At 43.3% G+C, this 23,149-nt stretch overlaps 1 protein-coding gene and 1 long non-coding RNA gene across 8 annotated transcripts in view; one reads left to right on the top strand and one right to left on the bottom strand.

Moving 5' to 3' along the window:
* The window catches only part of THADA (THADA armadillo repeat containing), a 323,626-nt gene that overhangs the window by 70,565 nt on the left and 229,912 nt on the right, over positions 1 to 23,149 (bottom strand). For all 7 annotated transcript variants that reach the window (XR_012379840.1, XM_073897790.1, XM_073897791.1 and 4 more), the window contains one exon: positions 8,905 to 8,999. Coding sequence is in view for 6 of the 7 variants with exons in the window: in XM_073897790.1 (XP_073753891.1) it covers positions 8,905 to 8,999 (95 nt within the window). In the remaining variant the exon portion in view is untranslated. The remainder of the gene's footprint in view (positions 1 to 8,904; positions 9,000 to 23,149) is intronic.
* On the top strand, positions 12,546 to 15,066 carry LOC112821634 (uncharacterized). Its single transcript, XR_003207498.2, has 3 exons — positions 12,546 to 12,598; positions 13,357 to 13,696; positions 14,947 to 15,066. It is a non-coding gene; the product is annotated as an uncharacterized lncRNA (long non-coding RNA).

Genomic DNA, 23,149 nt, shown 5'->3' with positions numbered 1-23,149 from the left:
TATAAGATGTTCAAAATAACTCGTCATTGGGAAATGCAAATTAAAATTACAATGAGATACCCTACACTCACTCAAATAGCTACTAGGGGGACAATACCAAGTCTAGGTGAGGATATAGAACAACCAGACCTCTCATACAGAGCTGGTAGGGATGCAAAGTGGTAAGCCCCTTTGGAAAATAAGTTTGGCAGTTTCTTGTAATCCTTATCATATGACCCAGCGATCACTTTCCTAGGTTTTACTTAAGAGAAATAAAAACATGACCACATGAATGCTCAGGGCCACATTATTCACAATCTCCAAAAGGTAGAAATGCCCAAATGTATTTCAACTGATGAGTTAATATAAACAAACCATGCATATAATGGAACACTACTCAGCAATAAAAAGTAATGGGTCACATCATATTAATAAAGGTAAAAAAAAATCACATGATCATCTCAAAAGATATAGAAAAAGAGTATGATAAAATCCAACACCGTTTCATAGTAAAAACACTCAACAAACTAGAAATAAGGGCACTTCTTCGACCTGATAAAGTATATCTATGAAAAACCCACAGCTGACAACATGCTCGATGGTGAAAGATGGAAAGCTCTCTCCCCACAAGATCAAGAAAAAGACAAGAATGTCTGCTCTTGCCATTTTTATTTAACATTCAATTAGGCAATTAGAAAAATAAATAAAAGGCAGCCAGATTGGAAAGGAAGAAGTACAAACTATGTTGCACATAACATGATCTCGTTTATAGAAAATCCCAAGGAATCCATTAAAAAAACCCTAATAAATGACTTCAGTAAGGTTGTAGATAGATTAATAGACAAATATCAATTGTACTTCTATACAGTAGCAACAAACCATCCAAAATTGAAATTAAGAAAATAATTTCATTTACAACAGCATCAGAAAGAATAAAATAGGAATAAATTATTTAACAAAAGATGTTCATGATGCGTACACTGAAAACTACAAAACATCACTGAAAGAAGATCTAAATAAATGGAAGGACATCCTGTGTTCTGATCTGAAGTCCTGAAGACATAATATTGTTATAATGACAATACTCCTCAAATTGACCTACAGATTTAACACAATACCTATCAAGATCCTAGCTGGTTTTTCTTTCCTTTTTGCAGAAGTTGACAAACTGTTCCTAAGATTTGTTTGACAATGTAAGTGACCCAGCCAAAACAATCTCGAAACAGAACAAAGTTGGAGGGTTTACACCCTAATTTCAAAAGTTACTAGAAAGCAGTGATAGTCAAGACAGTATGGTTCTGGCATAAGGACAGACATATAGGTCAATGGAATAGAATTGAGAGTCCAGAAATAAATCCATATATTTATGGTCAATTGATATTTGACCAGGGTACTAAGACAATTCAATGAGGAAAGGATAATAGGTCTTTTCAACAAATAGTGCTGGGATAAATGCATAGCCACATGCAAAAGGATGCGGTTGGTTCTGTACCTCACACCAATTACAAAAATTCACTCAAAATGGATCAGAAACTGGGGCACCGGGGTGGTAGAGTCAGTTGAATGTCCAACACTTGATTTTGGCCCAGGTTGTGAGATTAAGCCCCGCAGCAGGCTCTGTGCTCAACATGGAGTCTGCTTGAGTCTCTCTCCCTCTGCCCCTTCCCACCGCTCACTCACTCTCTCTTTCTCTAAAATAAACAAATCTGAAAAAAAAAATGGATCAGAAACCTAATGTTAAGAGATAAAACTATAAAAGTCTTTAAAAGAAAACATGCGTACAAATCATCATGACCTTGGATTAGGCAATGGCTTCTTAGATTTGATGTCAAAAGCATAGGCAACAAAAGAAAAATAGACAAACTGGATGTCATCAAACCTAAAGACTCCTCTACATCAAAGGACATTATCAAGAAGATGAAAAGACAACCCACAGAATGGGAGAAAATAGTTGTGTATCATATATATCTGATAAGGGATTAATATCCAGAATATATAAAGAACTCTTATAACTCAAGAATAAAAAGACAAATAACCCAATTTAAAAATGGGCAAAGGATCTGAACAGACAATTCCCTAAAAATGTTATGCAAAGGGCCAGTCAGCAGTAGAACAGATGTTTGACATCACTAGCCATAAGGGAAATGCAAATCAAAAAGCACAATGCAATACTGCTTCATGCCTACCAGGATGGCAATAATAAAAAAAGATGGACAATAACAAGTGCTGTCAAGGATGTGGAGAAATTGGAACCCTCACACACTGCTGGCAGGAATGTAAAATGATGTAGTCTCTTTGGAAACAGTTTGCCAATTCCTCAAAAAGTTCAACTTAGGGTTGGCATATGCCCAGCAATTCTACTCCTAGGTCAGTACCCGAGGGAACTCAAAACACATCCCCACAAACACTTGTCCATGAATCCTTATAATAGTATTATTCATAACAGCCAAAAAGTAGAAACAACCCAAATGTCCATCAACTGATGAATAAGCAAAATGTGGTATACTGACCCAATGGAATACTATTCTGCCATAAAAAAGAATAGTGTTGATTCATGATACAACATGGATGAACCTTGAAAACACTGTTAAGTGAAAGAAGCCAGACACAAAAGGCCACATGTTGTATGATTCCATTTATTTGAGATATCTAGAATAAGCTTTCAAAAACAGCTTGCTTAACTAATTTACTTGACACAGGTAACTAGTTTCAGATTATCTGTGATGAGGGCTGCTGGAGTGGGGCAAGACAAGAGCACAGAGAAAAACTGAAATCACAACTGTTCTGAGGTTGCTCATATGAACAGTATTTTACTCCTGGGGTGGAAATGTAGGTAAGACAGTGTCATGACATGGTTCCATGACAGATCCAGATACTCAGCCCAACTCACGCTACTAGAGGTTCTTAATTTTGGTCACGGAAATAGGCAGCGGAGCAGGAGCCAAGGAAGCTTGACTATTTCACCAACCAGCTGTGTGACCTTGGGCAAGTCACTTAATTGCTATCATTTCCATTCTACCTACTGATTAAATGGTCTCTAAACTCTAAAATTCTAAGAACTGTGGGCCTATGTCCTCAGCACCAGGCTTGGAATTAACGAGAGGTAAACACCACATGAACCTAGCAATCTAATAACACATCCTATATTATTCTGACTTCTGAAAGGCAGCTAGAATCATCTGCTTATTTTGGGAGCTCACTGTTCCCTGGGAAAGATACTTTTGGCAAAAGCAACTGTTCAGATGACAGTCTCAGTGTTTTGGAGAAAAGCAACTAATTTATTGACAACAAAGCCTGTTTTTTTTTCCTTGAAATTTCATAGCTGCAGGCCCAGAAATAAAAAGTCCCCAGAAGACTCTAAAAATATGTTCTCAATTCCCTTTTATCTCCCACCCAGAGCTGAGAGAATAGCACCAACTGTGTCATATTAAACACATCTGCATCCAACACCGATAAAAGTACATGACCAAGGGAACAGATAAGAATTGTTTTCAATTTGTTCAGTTGGGATTGGTTAAATTTAACCTAATTAGACCAAATAATCAAAGCAGGTGTTTGTAAGTTGCCAATGTTTTCATTCTCTGTAATTGTTTGGCTATATTTCCCAGGAACTTAGGTAAAGGAAGTTAGTATGTCATAAAAATCATTGACCTTATATTTATTCATGTCACACATATATTATTCATGTTCAAGGCAGTACGAATACAAGGCATTGTTGGATACTTGTCACAGGTTTTACCGTTTAACCATCATCAACTTCTGAGCTGGCCTTTGGGAGCGCTTACATTACCTAACTTCCATTATATAAATACAAGTGGTAATAAATGAGAGCCCGTCTTCTAATCTTAAACTGATCTACAGAGCACACTGACTTGGCATTCAGACTATTTAGGGATTCTGACTTCACACTCTCAAGCTGGTCACTTTTAAGGCACTGAGAAGAAAAATAATTACAATAATAAAAGTTACATTCCAGTAAAACAAAATGTTTATTGCACTTGGCAGAATGATGAGATCTGAGCTATAAATCCCAACTAACAAAGAAACCACAAAATGCAGCCGCCAGCAGCCTGGTACTGGGAAGTGTTTTATGCGGTGGCCGTGGGTCCACTTGCAAAGAGAGAAAGGGCAGGGGGCTGCCTGGGAGTGGTCAAGCTCTCTCTTTCTAGTAACTGCTTCTGTCCCAGGTACACCCTCATGGTGTTCCACATACTGCCGGCACGGGAGACAGAAATGCGGGCAAGAAAGTGCCCATTCGAGCATGTGATCCGGAAGCTTCTATGAAGGGGATCCCTCTCTGAGGCCTGGGGGTTCTACAGCAGAGGAAGAGGACTGGGAAGTTGGAACAATCAAGAGGGTTCTAGGGCACCCTCCCCGAGGCAGTGGTGGTCCTGATTCTGGCCCTGATTGTGCTGTGGAGCCATGGGGTAAGTGCCCCGAGAGGTCAGGCTCTGCCCTCCTGCTACGCACGTGACACTTGGCCAGCTGTCTCTTCGCCTTGGGTTTCCTCATGTCTGACATGAGGAACCACTAGTACCTCCCTCACTGATGCATGCAAGATGGTTGGCATGATGCTTGGCCTGGAGTTAGGTGCTCAGTAACTGCTGGTCATAGTTGTTCTGATCCCCACAAGGAAGAAGGTATTGAAAATGTTCCCTGAGGACGAGAGTATGCTGGGCATCCTATATACATTTCAGGGGCAGGGAAACAGCCTTTTGAGATCGCTTATACGCGGTGGAGTGGGATGGAGAGTGTCCCAGCTGAGAGGACAAATGGGAGGTGGGTCTCCAGTGACAGTGAAAGCTCTCAGTCTCCGCATCCCTGCCCAGGCCTACAAGGCAGCCCCGAGTGCTTGTGCAATCAGGCCTCCTCTTCCTCATCCCCCGACTCCACCCGGAGGCTATAATTTTCTTTCTAGCAGGAAACTGATGTATACGAATGATGACAGCTGGATTCAGAAGAGGAAAAAGAATACAAGGGACAGAGAGTCCTGTGGGTTTAAATCACTTTGGAACTCAAAACAAAACCCCCAGATCTGGAATTTTTAAAACCTAGTTAATGGCTGAGGAAACCTCAAAGGGTGGTGAAGCACTAAGATAAAAGTCTGAATCACACAAAACACATCATTATCTTAAGCTTTTCTAATCGTCTTCCCTGCCTTTCCCCTTCACTGTTTTTCTCCTTGTTTATGCCCCAGCCCCTCAACCTGGTTCTGAGACAGTTTAGAGGTGGAAATAGCCTTCTAAGGTCACGTACAGAACAGTGAGAGGAGATGGACAGATCCTCCTCCAACCAAAAATGTGTCCCTGAGATGGATACTACTTCATTTCTTTTGGAATAATTAATCGCCTTCAAGAGTCATAGTTAGATACATTTACCGTTGATATACAAATACGTACTCTCATATGAATAAAGCAGAATTATGGTGTTTAAGATCTGTACAATGGAAATAAGAGGAGGAATTCCGCCAGGATGGCACCATTCGAAGACAGCTATTTTTAGCACTCTGCGGCCTTTACCTTCAGTCTGGTTCTCAGTTCCCCACTCCCACCTCCAGACCCCCAGTGCTGACGATCACAATGTCTGGACAAATCCCCCTGACAATCCATGAATGGATTTTCAGTTACATTCTTTTTTGGCAACAACAGGAACTTAGTTCATAAGGTTCTAAGAATTCTAGGAGGATGCGGGCATAGAAGGAAATGTCACCTTGTCTTAAAAACCACCTGGTGTGAGTCTCTGTCTTACATCCTTCAATAATCTCCTTTGTCTACAAGGTCAACTACAAGCTCCTCAGATTGGCCTATGAGGTCCTTCATGATTGAGTTCCTGCCTCTGTGACTTCCAGTCACACCTGCCTGGGCTTGAACCCAACACTCTGGTCACTGCCCTCGCTCTTTGAAGGCTGTGCTGACTTGTGCCTCTGTGGCTCTGGCCATGCTCCTCCCTCTATCTATAATGCCCACCTTCACCTTGCCCATGTGGTCAATCTCTACTCACCCTCAAAACTCTTCTCAACCACCTTCTCCTCTATGAAGCCTTCCTGTCTTCCCAAGTAGAAATGACCTTCAGTCATTTGGTGCCTCCAGTCTTTGGTGCCTCCAATGTATCCCATAAACATTTCCTTTACAGCACCTGTAATCTCTTATTGCCCCTACTTAAAAGCCCAAAACCCATGTATGTGTGTCTCTAGCTATAGGTGCTCAACGTGTCTGATGCTAGCATGTCATTTCTGATGAAAAAATACATGAACAACAAAAATGATCCTTTTTTGGAATCCAAGGGGGCAGGAGCAGCCCTAATCAAGTGGATTTCCTGACATTCTACGACGGCTATGCCATCTTTCAGTATTTTCCCAAGAAAGCAGACATTTCTTCTTTCCTGAAGATGTTTAAAGTAAGAGGAGAGTTGTGAATGTAAGGGGCTGCAGGGGACTAGATAGATGCATGGTTTCTAGCTAATGATAATGAGGATCATAATATTAACAGTAGCTAATATTTATTGAGCACTTATTCTGTGTGATGCAAAGCACATTCCTTACATAGGAATTTACATAAATTTGTCAACATCCACGATAAGATATAGATCCTGTCATCACCCCCAATTACAGTTGAGAAAAATTGTCTCCCAAGAGGTTCAATGACTTGCCTAAGGTCACAGAGCTAACCAGGAGATCTGGGACTCAAACCCAGGGCTATGGCTTTAGAACCTAAACGATATACTCCCTACTCTGAGCTTTGTGAGCTAATAATGGAGGTAGATATGTACACATTTACAGACATGAAATGAACATGACAACACATGATATAAACATAATATCTGAATTCAGAAAATGAATTTACAACTGACTGATGCATGAATTTAAATAAGACTTCGTATCTTGATGACAACTGTTACTATTCTAAAAACTGAGGAAAACTCTGCATTTCAATCAGTTAATAACCAACTCATTTAACGAGGACCTGCTATGTGCTTAGCTGAGGGACGAAGAATCTAAGGCATGATCCATTCTTTCAAGGTACTTGCAGGGTAACACTGTAATGTCATGACATTTCAAAATCATATTCAAGTCTACATATCTAAGTAAGTGAACGCCTTGTTTGGTAACATATTTAGCTCTTGCTCAAGCTGCCTTTGGAAATAATTTATGAAACACATAAGAACAGATTTCATTTCTCTGGGTTCACAGTTTATTTTTTTCTTAAACAGTGCCGTCCATCTTAATCGCCATCGTATTTCACATTTGGTCAGTTCTAAAAATCTAGTTCCATCCTCAAAGGAGGAAACTTTATTACCACTGTTTGTGTGGATGTATATTATATGATTATATAACATTATATAATGTTATATGATGGGCAAACCTGGTTGGAGAATAGAGAATAGAGAATCCACCAAACATGGATTTTGCCCACAACATTCAAGGGTTAATCCCTCCAGACAAGGAATAAAGGTACTAATACGTTAAGAGAAACTTAGTTCAAATACACTGATGATTACAGTCAACCACACAACTCCGAGAGGATCCCAAAGTCTGGACTCGTTAGTTGTGAGCAACTCTTTCAAGGCCAAAGTCCTTTAGCTACTAAGCAGAGAAGTACTGTCAAGATATATGGAATTTGGAACTGAAATACAAAAATAGAGGAAACCCGAACCAACTTACTTGGTAACATCTGATCTATAATCCCCGCACCCCAGTTAGTTCAAGTGTAAAATAAGGTGGCGCAACCCTGAGGTCCCTTACAGTGGGGGTGATCTTTAATATATGGTGCAAACCTGGACACTTTCAAGGGTAAAGGGGAGGCACTATTAATAATTACACTGGGACAAGAGGCATAAACTAGGACTGTTTTACAGCTATAAAACTATATGATCCTATTCTATTAAACGGATACAATAGCTGCCCCTCTGCAGGGCTATGGAGCTGATGAAAGTCCAGGCGTGTTCTTCTTACCTCTGCATGGCCACAGGGGCTTTGTGGGCTAATATACATTGATCTGGGTGAGGTGGTTTCGCACCTCCCCCTCAAAGCACTTTAAATTGGTTTGAATTTGGGAACAGGGTTCCATATGGACAGAGCTGGACTCTGACAGCCTGAATATATTTACTGAAGACAACAAATCATTGACAGACTAAATGTAACAGAGGAAAGGCCTGGCCTGCTTGTACTCAGAATGTGACTTTGTAATTGTAGCCTCCTTTAGACAGGCCTAATCAATTAGAAGAGGCTGATTTTAACCAGTTGCAGGCTCATTACCCTGCATTCCAGTTTGTGTTGATGAAAATCAGTTTCAGTCTGTGGCCTGGAGCTCATGTACGGCACTTCCTGCAGCCTCTTATATAAACACATCAAAAAAAATTTTTTTTTTTAATTTGGAGTCGCCCTTCTCCATTTTAAGAAAACCACTCTGTGAATCATGATTAAAATAGAACAATTGTATATGGATCTGGTGCCCCATACCAGGAAACATATATAACCACGGAACACATCTCAAGTCAGAGCTTAAGGCAGTGAAGGGTGGATTTGGGACTGAGTCTCAGGTATCCAGACTCCAGGATCAAATGAACCCAGCTAAGTTAGCTCCACGGGATGGAGCAGAATGGACTCTCCGTTATTGAAAATGATGAATTTCAAAGAAAATGATGCATGGAAGAAGAAAAAACCAAGGTCTCTGAAACACAGAGGGTATCTGAGTAGAGTCCAAACTCCAAATAGAAAATAAATGGCAAACTTCCAACTAAACAAGGGCAAGTTTCCTAGAGAAGCTTCTATGAGGGAACCATATGACACCATGCCCCATATTGATTGTGGTTAGTTTTACAAAAGTAGAAGCTGGGGGGCAGTGTGTGGTAGAACCATTCAAAGCCCCACCTGTATTTCAAAGATCCATAATCATTCCAAAATAATGATATAACTATGAGTCATACCTGGCTCTGTGCCTTTCGTGGGTTTGTCAAGGCAGCGAGTCAACAGGAAGAGAATGTCAATATATACAGCTCTGGTCACCAAACATGGATTTTGCCTAGAAAGGTAAAGAACAGGAGATAAATTGGTATTTTCTCTCCCTGAGGTCTGGGTCACAGAAAAGAAAAAGGTATTTTCTGACAGGCACATCATGAGGCTTAGGGAGTTACGGCAAATGCTAAAAAAGACAGATAATCGCTAACTGTAGAAACACGTAAGTCAAATGAGGAAATGAAATCCTAGAGCATATGGTGGAGGTTGGGGATACGCATGCACAAAACAGATAAAACTCTATGCTCTGGTTCCAAATAAAACAAACTGAAAACAAACAAAACCCGGTATCCTCTCCCGGTTATTTGAAAACAAGGAGATTGGCAGGGGGAATTAGATTCTATTATTTTTCCGCTTTAGTGGACATATGGGGCGGGGAGGGAATCATTGGTTATGAGTGTCACTGACTGAGCATTTTGGAGAAGGAGAACTCACTGCCATAGGACAAACCATACCTACGGACTTAAAATAACCAGCTGAAAAACAAACACACGGAAGCACTAACAAACCCTGCGACAGACATTCCTTTCCCAATGAATGGAAAGTTCTTCTTTCAGTAAATGGAGTTCACTTTACTCTTTGAACCACACGCTGGAAAAAGTAAGTGGGCTTGGATTTAGGGGTCTGGATAAAAAAGGAAGAATGAAGACTTTCTCTTGAGAACAGTGCTGAAGGTCACCTGGCTCTGAGCCCCGGCTCAGACTGACCATGAAAAGGGCCTCCCTGGTGTACTAATAATTCAGTACAGGTAGTAAAAAGAGAAGGGACAGCTCTGGGTTTGAATCTTGGCTTTGCCGCTTATTTCTGTGACCTGAGTCATATTCCTGACTGGTACAATGGAAACCCTAATCACTGCATGGTGAGTCACCGTGACTTCCGGTGTGGCGCGGCAACCGGAATTTCCGCCTCGCTGCCGGGCCACGACAGACGCTCCATCGGTGTTCGCTCCCTGCCTTCTCTGCTTCCAGCCCAAGAGTAGGGAATGGCACAAGTGTTCTGGCTAGTGAAATTCTATTTACCTGACCCCTAAACCCATCCTCCCCATTCCCTGCATTTGAACAGTCTTACCATTTCCCTAAAGTTTATTCCTACTCTATCCTGAACTGCCCATATCTAGGGCTGGCATATGCTCTCGCATGAAAAGCAAATCAGGTCCTTTTGACTTAAAACTGTCTTGTGTCCAGGTCTCTCTGTGGCTGACCTGCCTCGTTTCTGTGCTACTGACTTGCTTCCTCTACAGTTATCTGCTTGCTTCCACTCCTACCCTAACTCCTAGTTTATATGCATACCTCACGTTTGGCCTAATTTCATACCTGCACCTAGATATTTTAAAAAAAAATCAGCTTTAAAAAATAGGTAACATGTGTACATGGTATAAAAATAAGTCAGTACAAAAGGGCATGCGGTGAAAACGAAGTTCTCTTCCACCCACTGCCCTCTACTCACCTCTGTTCCCCCGTGGCAACCACTATTACTACTTCTCAGTATGTCCTGCCAGGCTCATTCTGTTCATTTACGAGCATCTACCTATAGCTACCCACTTCTTTATTTTTACACAAATAGTTTACTATATACCAAGTTCTAGGCATTACTTTTTCTCACTTATATATTTTCGACATCATGCCATTAAAACAGAGATCTGGGGACACTTGGCTGGCTCATTTGGTTAAGCTTCTGCCTTTGGCTCGGGTCATGATCCCGGCATCCTGGGACTGAGTCTCGCATCGGGCACCTTGCTCGGCGGGGAGCCTGCTTCTCCCTCTGCCTGTTGCTCTCCCTGCTTGTGCATGCGCTCTCTCTGCCTGTTGCTCTCCCTGCTTGTGCATGCATTCTCTCTCTCTGACAAATAAATAAAATCTTTAAAAAAATAAAATAAAAACAGAGATCTGCCTCATTTTTCAATGGTTGTAGACTGCTCCATGCCATGGAGGTACCAATCCCCTTTTGAAAGAATTCAGATTGTTTAAGATATTTTGCTAAAAACAATAAGGAATGTATATATACATCAGTTTTGTGCATATCAATGAGTACTCAGGGGAGAAATTCCTAGAAGCTGAATGGATGGATCAAGATATTTGCACATTTAAAACTATGATTGCTTTTAATAAGATGCTCTCCAAAGAGACTGTACCAATTTACACTTTCACCAACAGCATGTCAGAATTCTAGTCTCCCACAACCTAACACAGTGCACTATTAAACTTTTTGACTTTTACCAAGATGATAAGTGAAAAACAGTATCTCATCTTTTTTTTTTTAAGATTTTTATTTATTTATTTGACGGAGAGAGACACAGCGAGAGAGGGAACACAAGCAGGGGGAGTGGGAGAGGGAGAGGCAGGCCTCCCGCCGAGCAGGGAGCCCGATGCGGGGCTCGATCCCAGGACTCTGGGATCACGACCTGAGCCGAAGGCAGACGCTTAACGACTGAGCCACCCAGGCGCCCCAGTATCTCATCATTTTTATGTTGCAATTATTTTGTTATAAGTGAGGCTGATCATCACTTCACATGCTTTTCAAAAAAGATACCTGAATTTCCTGTTCTGTGAAATGTATTCACTTTCTCTGTCCATTACGTTGTTGGTCTTCTTCTTGTTGATTTGTGGGAACTCTCTGTGTATTAAGGAAATCTACTCTTTGTCACGTGCTACAAATATTTTTACAGTTTATCATTTGTCTTTCAACTTCATAAATTTTTTTTTTAAAGATTTTATTTATTTATTTGAGAGAGAGAATGAGAGATGGAGAGCACGAGAGGGAAGAGGGTCAGAGAGAGAAGCAGACTCCCCTCTGAGCAGGGAGCCTGATGTGGGACTCGATCCCGGGATTCCAGGATCATGACCTGAGCCGAAGGCAGTCGCTTAACCAACTGAGCCACCCAGGCGCCCCCAACTTCATAAATTTTTTACAAGTCAAAAATGTTTAGTTCTATGCAGCCAAATATATTGGTATTTTTATTTGTGTCTCCCGGGTTTTATATCAGGCTTACAAAGTCTAAACCTTCTTTAAGATTATATAGATAGATAATTTAATATCTATAATTTAGAATTTCCCCATATTTTCTTGTAGTACTTCACAGTTCCATTTTTTGTTGTTGTTGCTTAAAACTTTTATCTATTTGGAATTTTTTCTCCCCAATCCTGCCCCGTCTTTTGTTTCTATCTCGTTTTCTCCAGGTCTCTCAATCCTAACTCCTTGTCCTGATTCCTCTACTCCCTATGAAAGACCCACAGTTTATGAAAAAACTTCTTTAATGGTATAATTTGCAATTCTGGCACTTCCACCGTTTAACAGGTAGGACTTTCCTCTGCCAAAGAAAGGGCCACTCAAGAACAAAAGCGAGAAAAGCCAATGCTGGGGGTTAATGAATCATCAGATATCTAGTACAGGGCTGAGTAAGCGGCCTGCGGAGAGCAGATGGAATTCCCTGAGCACCCAGCTTTGAGCTAAGTGCTGGGAAGTGACGTACAGGGGATGATTTCTGACCTCAGAGAATTCTGTCCACTTACGGAGGCAAAAATAAGGGCAAACTTTGGGACAGGATGTAAGGAGTGAAGAGAAAGAACATCAGGGTGGACTGGAGCAACGGGAAAGGTTTATAAAGATGTAATTCCAACTGGGCTGTGAACGCTGGGAAGATTTTAGCTAGACAAAGTTGATGGGGAAGGGCATTTTGAAAGGGGGCAATAGATATGGGAAGTAATTAGTCTGGCCTGTCTACAGACCTGGGGAGATCAGGAAGGGAAGATGTGAGAATGTGTTGAAAAGCAGGAACAAGGGGGGCGCCTGGGTGGCTCAGTTGGTTAAGCAACTGCCTTCGGTTCAGGTCATGATCCTGGAGTCCCGGGATCGAGTCCCGCATCGGGCTCCCCGCTCGGCGGGGAGTCTGCTTCTCCCTCTGACCCTCTTCCCTCTCGTACTCTCTATCTCTCATTCTCTTTCTCTCAAATAAATAAATAAAATCTTAAAAAAAAAAAAAAAAAAAAAAAAAAAAAAAAAAAAAAAAAAAAAAAAGAAAAGCAGGAACAAGGAAAATGTAGGCCAGGCCTTCAGGAGATGGGATGCCTCATGCTAACTGGGTGCTTCTTAGTGTAAAAATGCATTGCCTGCTCCCAGGTGGCCTCAGAGTCATAGCCTCTCACTCTGGATCTTTTTCTGTTGGTAGAGCCATACAGAACAATAGAGGGAAATTTTGGGGAAACTGGTTTGACTTTCAGCTCTGATGAGGAGCCTAGTTTCCATGAGATTTTTAGCTAAGTTAATATATTTTTTAGGATTTCTAAATGAATGGAGAAAAGGTTGGCAATCTTTAGAGCCCCCCTGCCTACCTGGCTGAAGTGTTCTGCATCTTTTTTTGGACCTAGCATGGGCTGGTGACCTTGCTGGCCTCCTGGGACACTCCAGGGACCACTGTGACTGCCCCCATAATGGAGAGGCTCTGGGCCAAGTCTGATGCACTCATCGAGATTGTGGGATGTTCCCTCGAATGCTGCTGCTCTTGATTCCCGGAAACAGAGGATCTGGGGCCATAAAGGAGTCCATCCATGGCTTCTCCTTTGAGACCCACTGAGACAGAAATTCTGGCTTGGAGTCCACAGTTCATGCCTCCACACCCAAGGACGGCCACAACCAGAGCCACGGCCACAGCCACATGACATCCCTGTCTGGAGTCACAGCTGGGCCTCACTCTGAACTGGCTTCTAGGTCAGGAAAATCATTTTGTTCTCTCTCTTTCTCTCTCACTGTTACTTGATGTTTGTTCTGACTTGGAAATGGTACACTGTGAGTTCAGGGTGAGCCAGAGGTTTGTTCTTGGTCTGTCAAGCCACTTTGATGATGGGAATAAAATCCTAGGGAACAGCAAGCCAGCTGGACAGGAAAGCAACCCACAGGGTTTTGGTGGGCTTGGGGATTTTTTTTCCTACCCCCACATGGAAAAATCCTGGCATGGGGCACAGTATAATAGAGATTTAGAGTGTTTTTAAAAAAAAAAAAAGAGTCAGAAGTGGTCAGGGTCTAACAGATGGGCTGAAAAACGGCAGAGCCGCGGCCGTAGAAGGAGCAGCAAGGATCCAGGTACTAGGAGGACAAAGTTTCCATATATAAAATCAAACAGAGGGCTTGTTGAGAATCTCGCTTTCTTACATTTTTTTTAAACATCTGCCCCTTGACAAATATCCACCTGAGAACCTGATGAATCCACTTCTGCCTTGGGAAATCTCTGAACTTCATTAAACCTCCTGCCCTCTCTCCTGGAAACTGGGGGGAGGGAGAAGGCAGGGCAGGGAGAGCAGGGCTTCCCAGACACATCCACAATGGCCCTAGTGTCTGGAGGACAGCAGGAGTTCCTGGGAAGTCTGTGATAAATTATTCACTTCCCCTGTCCCTTCCGGAATCCCAGTGGCTGTAGAGCTTCTTAACTGAGGCCCATTCATTCGGAAAACATTTACTGGGAGGCTACTGAGAGCTAGGATTAGTGCCAGGGTTTGGAAATATGAAGATAAAATGATTCAGTGACATAGTCACTGCCCTCAAGGAACTTCGAGTCCTGAATGGTGTTTTTCAAACTGTAGGTTGTGACCCATTTTGTTGACTATGAAATCAATCAGTGTAAAAGAGAGAAAAAGGAATGGAGGGGAATGTGGGGAGGAGGGAGGTAGGGGGGAACACAGAGGATCTGGGGCCACAAAGGAGGGAGGGAGCAGAGGAGGAAAAGAGAGGCAGAGAGAGGAAGAGAGGAAGGGAAGGAGGGCAGGAGGAGGAAAATATAGTCAGAGTTCATCAAAGCATAAAGGGAAGCATGGTTTCCTTCACTTGTTGCTATAAAGTCCTTGCCCAGGATCAATTTTTAATAAATTATCTTAGGTGTTAGAGGTAAATAATTTATGAAATGCTATAATTTTAAGTTAAAACATTGGTTGATTTGTTCTAACTCCTTTCTTTTTCTTTTCCAGGTAATAAGCCACCCTGCATTATACTGAATGGTATCAACAGGGTTATGCCTGGTATCCAAAGTGATGGTGGATATGTTGAAAGCAAACATTCCTGAAATTAAATGTGCTACAACTTGAGTAAATTCCCCTATGCATTTTTTTCTTACAGACTCTTCATATCTTATACAGATATTATCACAATTCCAAACTGCGCAAGATTTCACGTGTGTACATATTTATACACACAGACACGGCACACATACACATTAGGTCATATGTAAAATATTTGTTTTGAGTGGCTGTCAAAAAATCTTGAAAGCCACCAGTTTAGCAGAAGAAACATGCAACCAATCATACTAGAGTATGAGGGGTGGCCCAAAAGAGGGGTCTGACAGAGTAAAAATCAAGGATGGTTGAAGAGGGACCTGCCCAGTCCTCCTGGGTGAGTTAGGAAGTGACTTGGCAAAGAGCTAGAGAATGAGGAGTCTGGGATACAGAACATGGGCAGAGTGACCCCAGCAGAAGAAGCAACATGTCCAAAGAGCAGGGCACATGACACCCTTGGAAAATAATGAGAAGTGCAAAGGGGACATAGGAGGGGAAGGACAACAGGAAATGACAGAGGATGAGTGAAACACCCAAAGGGAGAGCTTAGGAGTGACCTTTAAGAGATCAAAGCTCCAAAGGGTTGAAGCCACCAGGGGGACCCCACCAGCCCAATCCGTACAGGAAAGCTAGGATCCCCATTCACTAGTGTGAAGCTTTGGTGGGCTCCCTAGAAGGGACAGACAGTTCATTCTGGACACACTATATTCTTCCAGAAGCATTCACTGCCATCTTCAGATGGCTGGAAACAGCTGTTATGGCTTTAGGCTGCTAGTGTCTGTTATGGTCTCTAAGTCAAGACACTGTACCTGGACTTCAACAGAGTCAGGGTCTGAGGTCACTCTAATCCCCAGGGAACTACTCCCCCAGAAGCCTAATTAGACTCATGGCCTAACTTTATTAATCTAGAAATATTTACTGAGCACCAGGGTATATCCTACTTGGGACAGAAAGGGAGGAAGAGGAAGATGTTCTGGCCTTGCAGGGTGGTGTGTGTGTGTGTGTGTGTGTTGGAGGGTGTATATGGAGAAAAACAAAATGTACAAAAAACTGGGAGAGGGAATGTCATGGAGGAGGGGTCTGGAGACACCGAAGGATCTGGCCGGTGAAGGAAAAGAGGGAATCCAGGCAGGAGAGCTCACGAAAGCAGATACAATGGTGAGAACAAGCTTGCCATATGCAGGGACAAATGAATACCAGAAAATCAAACAGGTGCAGCTCACGAGCTTGATGGCTTAGAATGACTGGGGAGCTCGAGCCCTAGCAGGGGCTCATCACAGCCCATTGCGGGCTCTAATCCTGGCCCCTACCCAGGCTCACTCCTACTCAGACCACTTCCGTTCTCAACCACGACGACAACCAAAAAGCACTGGCAGCCTCTTACCAGGGAGCCAGCAATGGAGTTAATAAAGCGATATCCCGGGGACTACCATCGGGCCCAGAACAGGTTGGAAAGAAGAAAACCAGAAAAAGAGAAGGAACGTAGGTGGGGAGCAAGGGGAGAGAAGCCAGGTGAGAAGTGGGGGAAGGGGCAAGAGAAGAATAATGAGAGAGGGAAGGTGGTGGGAGAGGGAACGTGGGGAAAAGTCTAGAACATGCTCCCATATCTTACCATGAACCCCAGACTTGACACATGTCCAGCCACACCATGTCCTTTATTGAAAGTTCCCTTCAAAGCCTGTCCTCTAGGAAAACCTTCCCTGACTAACCATCAGAAAACAGTCTCCGAGGACAATCGGAACCGCTGGTATTTTGTTGACCTTCCTTTGGTCTCCCAGAGATCCCGAAGGCCATCTTTGCAAATCTAGGCAGTGCGCATCTCTGCAATGGTAGCTGCCCATAGAACCAGAGTTGCCTCTCTTTACATCTGGATATAAAAGGAAGAGCTGTCGTGGGTTGGGGGCCAGGAGGTACTCCTTTGATGCAGACCACATTAAGCTATATAAATGTGGAAGTGTAAATTAAATAAAAAAGAACCCCTCTCTCCCTTCTGATTTCCATTTTTACCACAGCCCCATCACATGGCATTCTTGGAACAACAATAGGGGATTTGTTTAAACCAAGATGCCAAACGGTCATATATATTTTTAAACAAGTGATTTTCCCCCCACTGTAACATCCAGAATCTCGCTCTGCACTTGGGGCCGGCTGGCAGCAGCGTGCGGGGTCTGGCTGGCTCCCCAGGACTGCTCGTTTACCTTGCCCTCCCCTGAGGGTGTGTGACGGCAGAGCTGCATTTTTATGGTATGCTCCAACTTCCACCCAGCCTTCCTTGGTCTGGAGCTTTGCAAGTGTTTATACTCACACCCACACGCAGAAGCTGCCCTGTGGCCCTCCTACTTGAATTTTCCTTTTAAAGTGAAGCCATCTTTGTGCCCTGCTCTGGTGGTGACCAGGTCATTTATAGGGAACTGACTGAGTCGCCGATGCCCAAAGCAGGAGACCAGGAGCTGTGAGTCTGTCCAGAAAGGGACCAAACGTCCCAGCCATGGCTACAGAGCACATGGGGCTTCCCCTGGAAAAGCAGCTTTTGTTCTGGGGAATGGCATCTGTGCAAACAGGGCCCCAACCGCCTTTCCAGGGTTCTGGGTAGGCACTCGGCAAGGCCCAGGCAGTCTGTAGAAGACACCAGGGCACTTCGCAGGTCAGGGTCCAGGCCACAGCCGCCTTGACTCCCCTGGCAAAACCGCTGCTCAAGAGGAAACCCACAACCTCAAGGCCAAGGCTTTGCCTTTTCCTTCCATTAAGGCTCACCTGCCTTTTCAAAGGACCCCCAGGGAGCCTCCCACAGCCCCCAGAGGCCCTCATATTTTTCCATCTTTCTATTAGGCATCTTTTTCTCATTAATGTACTAACACTCAAGTTATGTGCAGAGAATGAGGAAAAAGAGACCTTGTGTGGGGCTTGGGATTTGTTCAAAGCCTGGGGAAATCGTTTTAGAGGGTGTATGTTTTTTATTCCTTTTATGAGAGATGCATGTTTCCCCCCCTCTGTGACTTGTTTAAAAGTAAAGTTTAATATGCTGCCAGAGAAATTGCTGGTTAATAACTTAATAAGCTATGTGCCTGGAATTATGGGAGAAAAGTAGTATCCAAGAAAACTTTTATTGTAGTTTGGGGCTTGGAGGATATATAGCTTCAGTTATTATATAAAATGCTAACAGAAGTCCCCTTTCTTTTCAAGCCCTACTTTCTCCCCAGGATTATAAAAAAGGATAAAGACGTGAGGCGAATGAAAACTTCTGGAAGCTGCATGAGAAGTCTGTGTGTAGATCACAAGGTGAGAATTTCCAACAGCCACAGTCAACAGAACTGTGCTAATGCGAACTTGGCAAAGCATACACTTGGGAATTAGCCCTGGCAACAATAGTAATACTGATAATAATAATGTCAACTGCCTTTTATGAAAAGTTTTGTCTTCAAAAAATATTCCTACCTTATCTTCATAAAATTCTTAAGAGGGAAGAAAAATAGGCATTATTATTCCCATGTTTTACAAATCAACAAAGTAGCTCATGTAGTTCAAGTGAACTACCCAAGATTAGGGCAAAAACCAAGAAGAGAATCAAGGTTTTCTTGACGAATTGTATCTATGGGTCCTAAACACAATCAGATGCAAAGTGAGACGCCATGCCAAACAATGAGAGTATTTTGGTTTGCAGCCACATGCTGTGGTGTTGTGTCCTGTAGCCGGTCTGGTGAAAAGCAAGGCTCCAAGCACAGCTGTTCCCCCGAGGGCCAACATACAGGCCTGTTTTCAACATGGCTGATGATGTTGATAAAGACTTAATCATCTGACAATGGATATTTCCTCTATTTGCTTAGCTCTTCTATACTTTCACACTCATTACACACCACGTCCTTCCTTGCCCACATCGGTTTCCCGTCGTCATTTTACAGGTTCCCACTTTACAGATAAAAATGGAGTCCCAAAGAAATGACTGGCTCCACAGGGTTGGCTAGAGCTGAACAGGGACCCCAGAACCCAGACCTGCTAAACTTGAGTGGACCCTGTCTCTTCTCAACTCCAGCAGGACACATACACAGGTCAGAGGCTTTTCCATCTGCCAAGTCCCTCTCAAAGTGCCCCCTCCTCTGGTCACCCAGAAACACAGGACCTTTGGGCTCAGGAGGGGAGCCCTGGAGTAAAATACCGATACCGCACAGGACCTTTGGGCTCAGGAGGGGAGCCCTGGAGTAAAACACCAATACCAGAGGTGTGTAGGCCAATCCTATCACCAAGGAAGCCTGGGTATCACTGGCAGCTGAGAGGGAGGAAGGAAGGAGAGCAAAGCTCTGGAGGGTTTCTCTTAAAGCCGCTCCTTCGGTCCATTCACGTAAGACCAGTCCACGCACCCCAAAAGCCCTCCTGGAGGCGGCCTGAAGTCTGGCCACACGGAACAAACGTACCATGGCTGAGTCAGCTCAATATGAGGGCAGAGAAGCAGGAGATCAAGCGAGGTGTAAAGAAGCACTCCGGCCAGGTCTGTGTGTTGCCGGAGAGCCCACCTTCAGAGTTGCTGACTTCAGTTAAGGGTACTGTCTCCAAAGATCACTACTGAAAAACAGCTGTATGATCCAGGAGAATTAACTTGGTTTACATGTTAGAACTCCGTAACATATTAGCATGATTCATCGGTCAGATCAAGTGGCAGTGGCAGTCAACTAGCTGAGAATAGATTTCTAAGCGAAGAGGACCTTGAATAGCTAAATGTTTGATGGCAGGAAGGTCTAGAGCATGGGTCCCTGTCCAAGGAGGGCAGCTCCCGAGAGAGGGTGCCAGGACAGCCAGGGGCATGGGGTCGCAGGGTTTGCTACGAGGATGTTCAGGCCACAGTAGAAAAAGGAAATGGATCAAGAGGCAAAAAGCAAATTTGCTATTTATGCCCAACTTGGGCCACCTCCAGAGTCAGCCACATCTGTCAAGTAGGAAGAAGTCACCTGCCCTCTTGTGCCTAATTCCTCATCTACAAATACTGGTTTGGATTAGATTCCTATTTTGTTTTTTTTTTTTTAAAGATTTTATTTTATTATTTATTTGAGAGAGAGAGAATGAGAGATAGAGAGCACGAGAGGGAAGAGGGTCAGAGGGAGAAGCAGACTCCCCGCTGAGCAGGGAGCCCGATGTGGGACTCGATCCCGGGACTCCAGGATCATGACCTGAGCTGAAGGCAGTTGCTTAACCAACTGAGCCACCCAGGCGCCCTAGATTCCTATTTTGAAACAGGAAGTCAGGATGCTCCTCTTAGTCCCTTTCGGGGCCCCCAATGGGGGAGGGGCCATGCGGGGGGGTCTCCAGGCCCCCATCCCAGCTTGCACCTCATGTGTAAGCTCTACTATCTTCAACATCTTGAACTTCCTCTTAAGCTTCTATTTGAAGAAAAGGTTCCACTGGACTAGATGATCTCTAAATTCCCTTCCTGTGGTAAATTCCGTGGCTCAATGGTCCTCTTGGCACTGTTGAGAAGACAACAGGCAGGCAGTCTAAAAGGCACACAAGCAGCGTCTCTACTCCCCTCACCAGCTGCCCAGGCAGGCAACAGGGGCTTCGGAGGGACAGACAAGAGAGCTGGTGGATGGTCATTGGGGAGCTTTTGCTCACCACCAGGAGGGGCTAGAAATTGTGTTGATCACTGGGAGGGGCTGCAAAGATTTAATACACTCCTCAGTGTATCTCATGTGCATGGAGACAGCAGTGTACTTACCAGTATAAGCTTGAGCTTACTGACTTCCTTTTAACTCTTGGATCAAATCCAAATTCCTCTGGCTGACATTTAAGGCCTGCCACAACTGGTCTCTTATCAAATCTTGTACCACTCTCCCAAACACAGCGTGTCTCCTTGCAGCTCTCTGCCTCACTGGCACACAATATATCCCATGGATTCTCTTCGGTGTGTCCTTGCACATGCTGTCTACAGTCTTGACATGCTCTTTTCCCACCACGTTTGATGTTTCCCAATCACACCAATGCTCTAGGACCCATCTCGAATACCTAACTCCCCGAGAAACCAAAGCCTTCCCCTACTATTCCAGTCTACATTCTTCTCTGAATTCTTGTACTTACTCTATGTATTACAGAATTAGAACTTCCTTATGCACATCACCATTGGTTGTTTCACATGGATAAGCTCTCTCTTCAACTAGACGGAACCATCACTAAACTCTGACAATAGAGACTCCACTATAAATGCCTAAAGTGGTTCCCACAATGCTGAGCACCGTGCTAAGTTTCCTTCCTTTGTACTTGGGCAATGAGACCTTCACAATTTATTTAGCAACACAGGCTCTCTGTCTGTCTAAACTCACTCATTCTCCAATCTAAGAAAATTAACCTTATCTAGTAATTACATCTCACCCAGCCTTTAAAGACATTTCTCTCCTCCTAGAAGATTTCCTTGGCACCCCGACCCCACAAGCCGGCTCCTGTAACACACTCTGACCTCATTTCAGAACTTACCAGACTCTTACTTGTTTACAGTTAATTAAATCCATACCTGTCTTATTTACAGGGTTTTTCAAACAGGGACCGTATCATTCATCTCTATATTCCCCACTGTGTCTACTACACTGCTTTGTGCTATTTGTGAATCTAAACTGGCTCCGATTCATCGGGAATGGTTCCATGTGTTGATTTATCCAAAAGATGGAACATGTTACATGTTAAAGGAAAAAAAATAAGCCACTATGTTAGTGTTTTACACAATATTATGAAAATGTGTTGAGGACACTTAAAAGCCTGCGCTTCTTTGCAAGCTGGGCAATGACAACATCGCCCAAATCTTCCAACAGCAATACCTCCCATAAGCCAACAGCTACAAGTGGAGCAAAACAGATATTTCTGAGTACTTTATCAAATTAATTGCCATTTCCAGGTTAGGTCTGCAGATTTCTATATTTAAAAAGTAGAAAGCATCAGCAGTTGGCAGCAGAATTCTTGATGTGTAGTTGCATGAAAGGACTATTCTTATTTCTCACTGCAATATGAAGAAGCTTTCATCTTGGGCAACTTGCTCACAGAGGCTCAGTTTAGTATATTGATCTCTTGTGACTACTTTTACCTGACTAGTTTCCATATGCTCAGCCTGTCAACAAGAAATACCTCATATATTCTCAAGCTTCACTTCTTCTCAGACACCTTATTCCTTCAAGTCTTGACATATTTTTAAAAGGAATATCTAATGAAGAAAATGTTTTGCACCCTGTCCATTGGTTTGGGTTGAAATGCACTAACTGAATGGTTCTGTTTTTAAAAAATACAAACAGGATCTCATCCTGAGATAACTTGACCTTAAATTTCTGAGCAGTCTGAAAGAGAAGCGAACAAATCTCATCCTGAGATAACTTGACCTTAAATTTCTGAGCAGTCTGAAAGAGAAGCAACTACCTTCAGCTCAGGTCATGATCCCAGGGTCCTAGGATCGAGTCCAACATCAGGCTCCCCTTGCTCTGCAGGGACCCTGCTTCTCCCTCTGCCTCTGCCTGCCACTCCCCCTGCTTGTGCTCTCTTTCTCTCTCTCTGTCAAATAAATAAATAAAATCTTTAAAACAAACAAACAAAAAAGGGCGCCTGGGTGGCTCAGTCGTTAAGCGTCTGCCTTCGGCTCGGGTTGTGGTCCCAGAGTCCTGGGATCGAGTCCCACATCGGGCTCCCTGCTCAGCGGGAAGCCTGCTTCTCCCTCTCCCACTCCTCCTGCTTGTGTTCCTGCTCCCACTGTCTCTCTCTGTCAAATAAATAAATAAAATCTTAAAAAAAAAAAAAAAGAGAGTCTTCATTTTAAGCTTGAGTCTGAAATACACCAACTTCATTTCTCTCATCTTTCAAATATGCATGAGGTACAAGGAGACTTGAAGTAGGCCAAGCTAAAGGACTCAGAGTGGTCCTAATGGGAATCTCCCTCCCCCATAAAATCTGGGGGTTGAAAGAAAAGCAATGTTAAAAAAGAGGGGGTGGGAGGGGAGTACTGGGAAAACTTTTAATTTGGAAAAAGAAAAGGAAGGAAAGAAAAGAAAGAAAGAAAAGGAAGGAAGGAAGGGAGGGAGGGAGGGAGAGAGAGAGAGAGAGAGAGAAAGAATGAAAGAAAGAAAGAAAGAAAGAAAGAAAGAAAGAAAGAAAGAAAGAA

The sequence above is a fragment of the Callorhinus ursinus genome, unplaced genomic scaffold (assembly GCF_003265705.2).
Source record: "Callorhinus ursinus isolate GAN/ISIS: 27379988/994484 unplaced genomic scaffold, GSC_fseal_2.0 scaffold10, whole genome shotgun sequence".
Lineage (NCBI taxonomy): Eukaryota > Metazoa > Chordata > Mammalia > Carnivora > Otariidae > Callorhinus > Callorhinus ursinus.
This window is presented reverse-complemented; position numbering and strand designations above follow the sequence as displayed.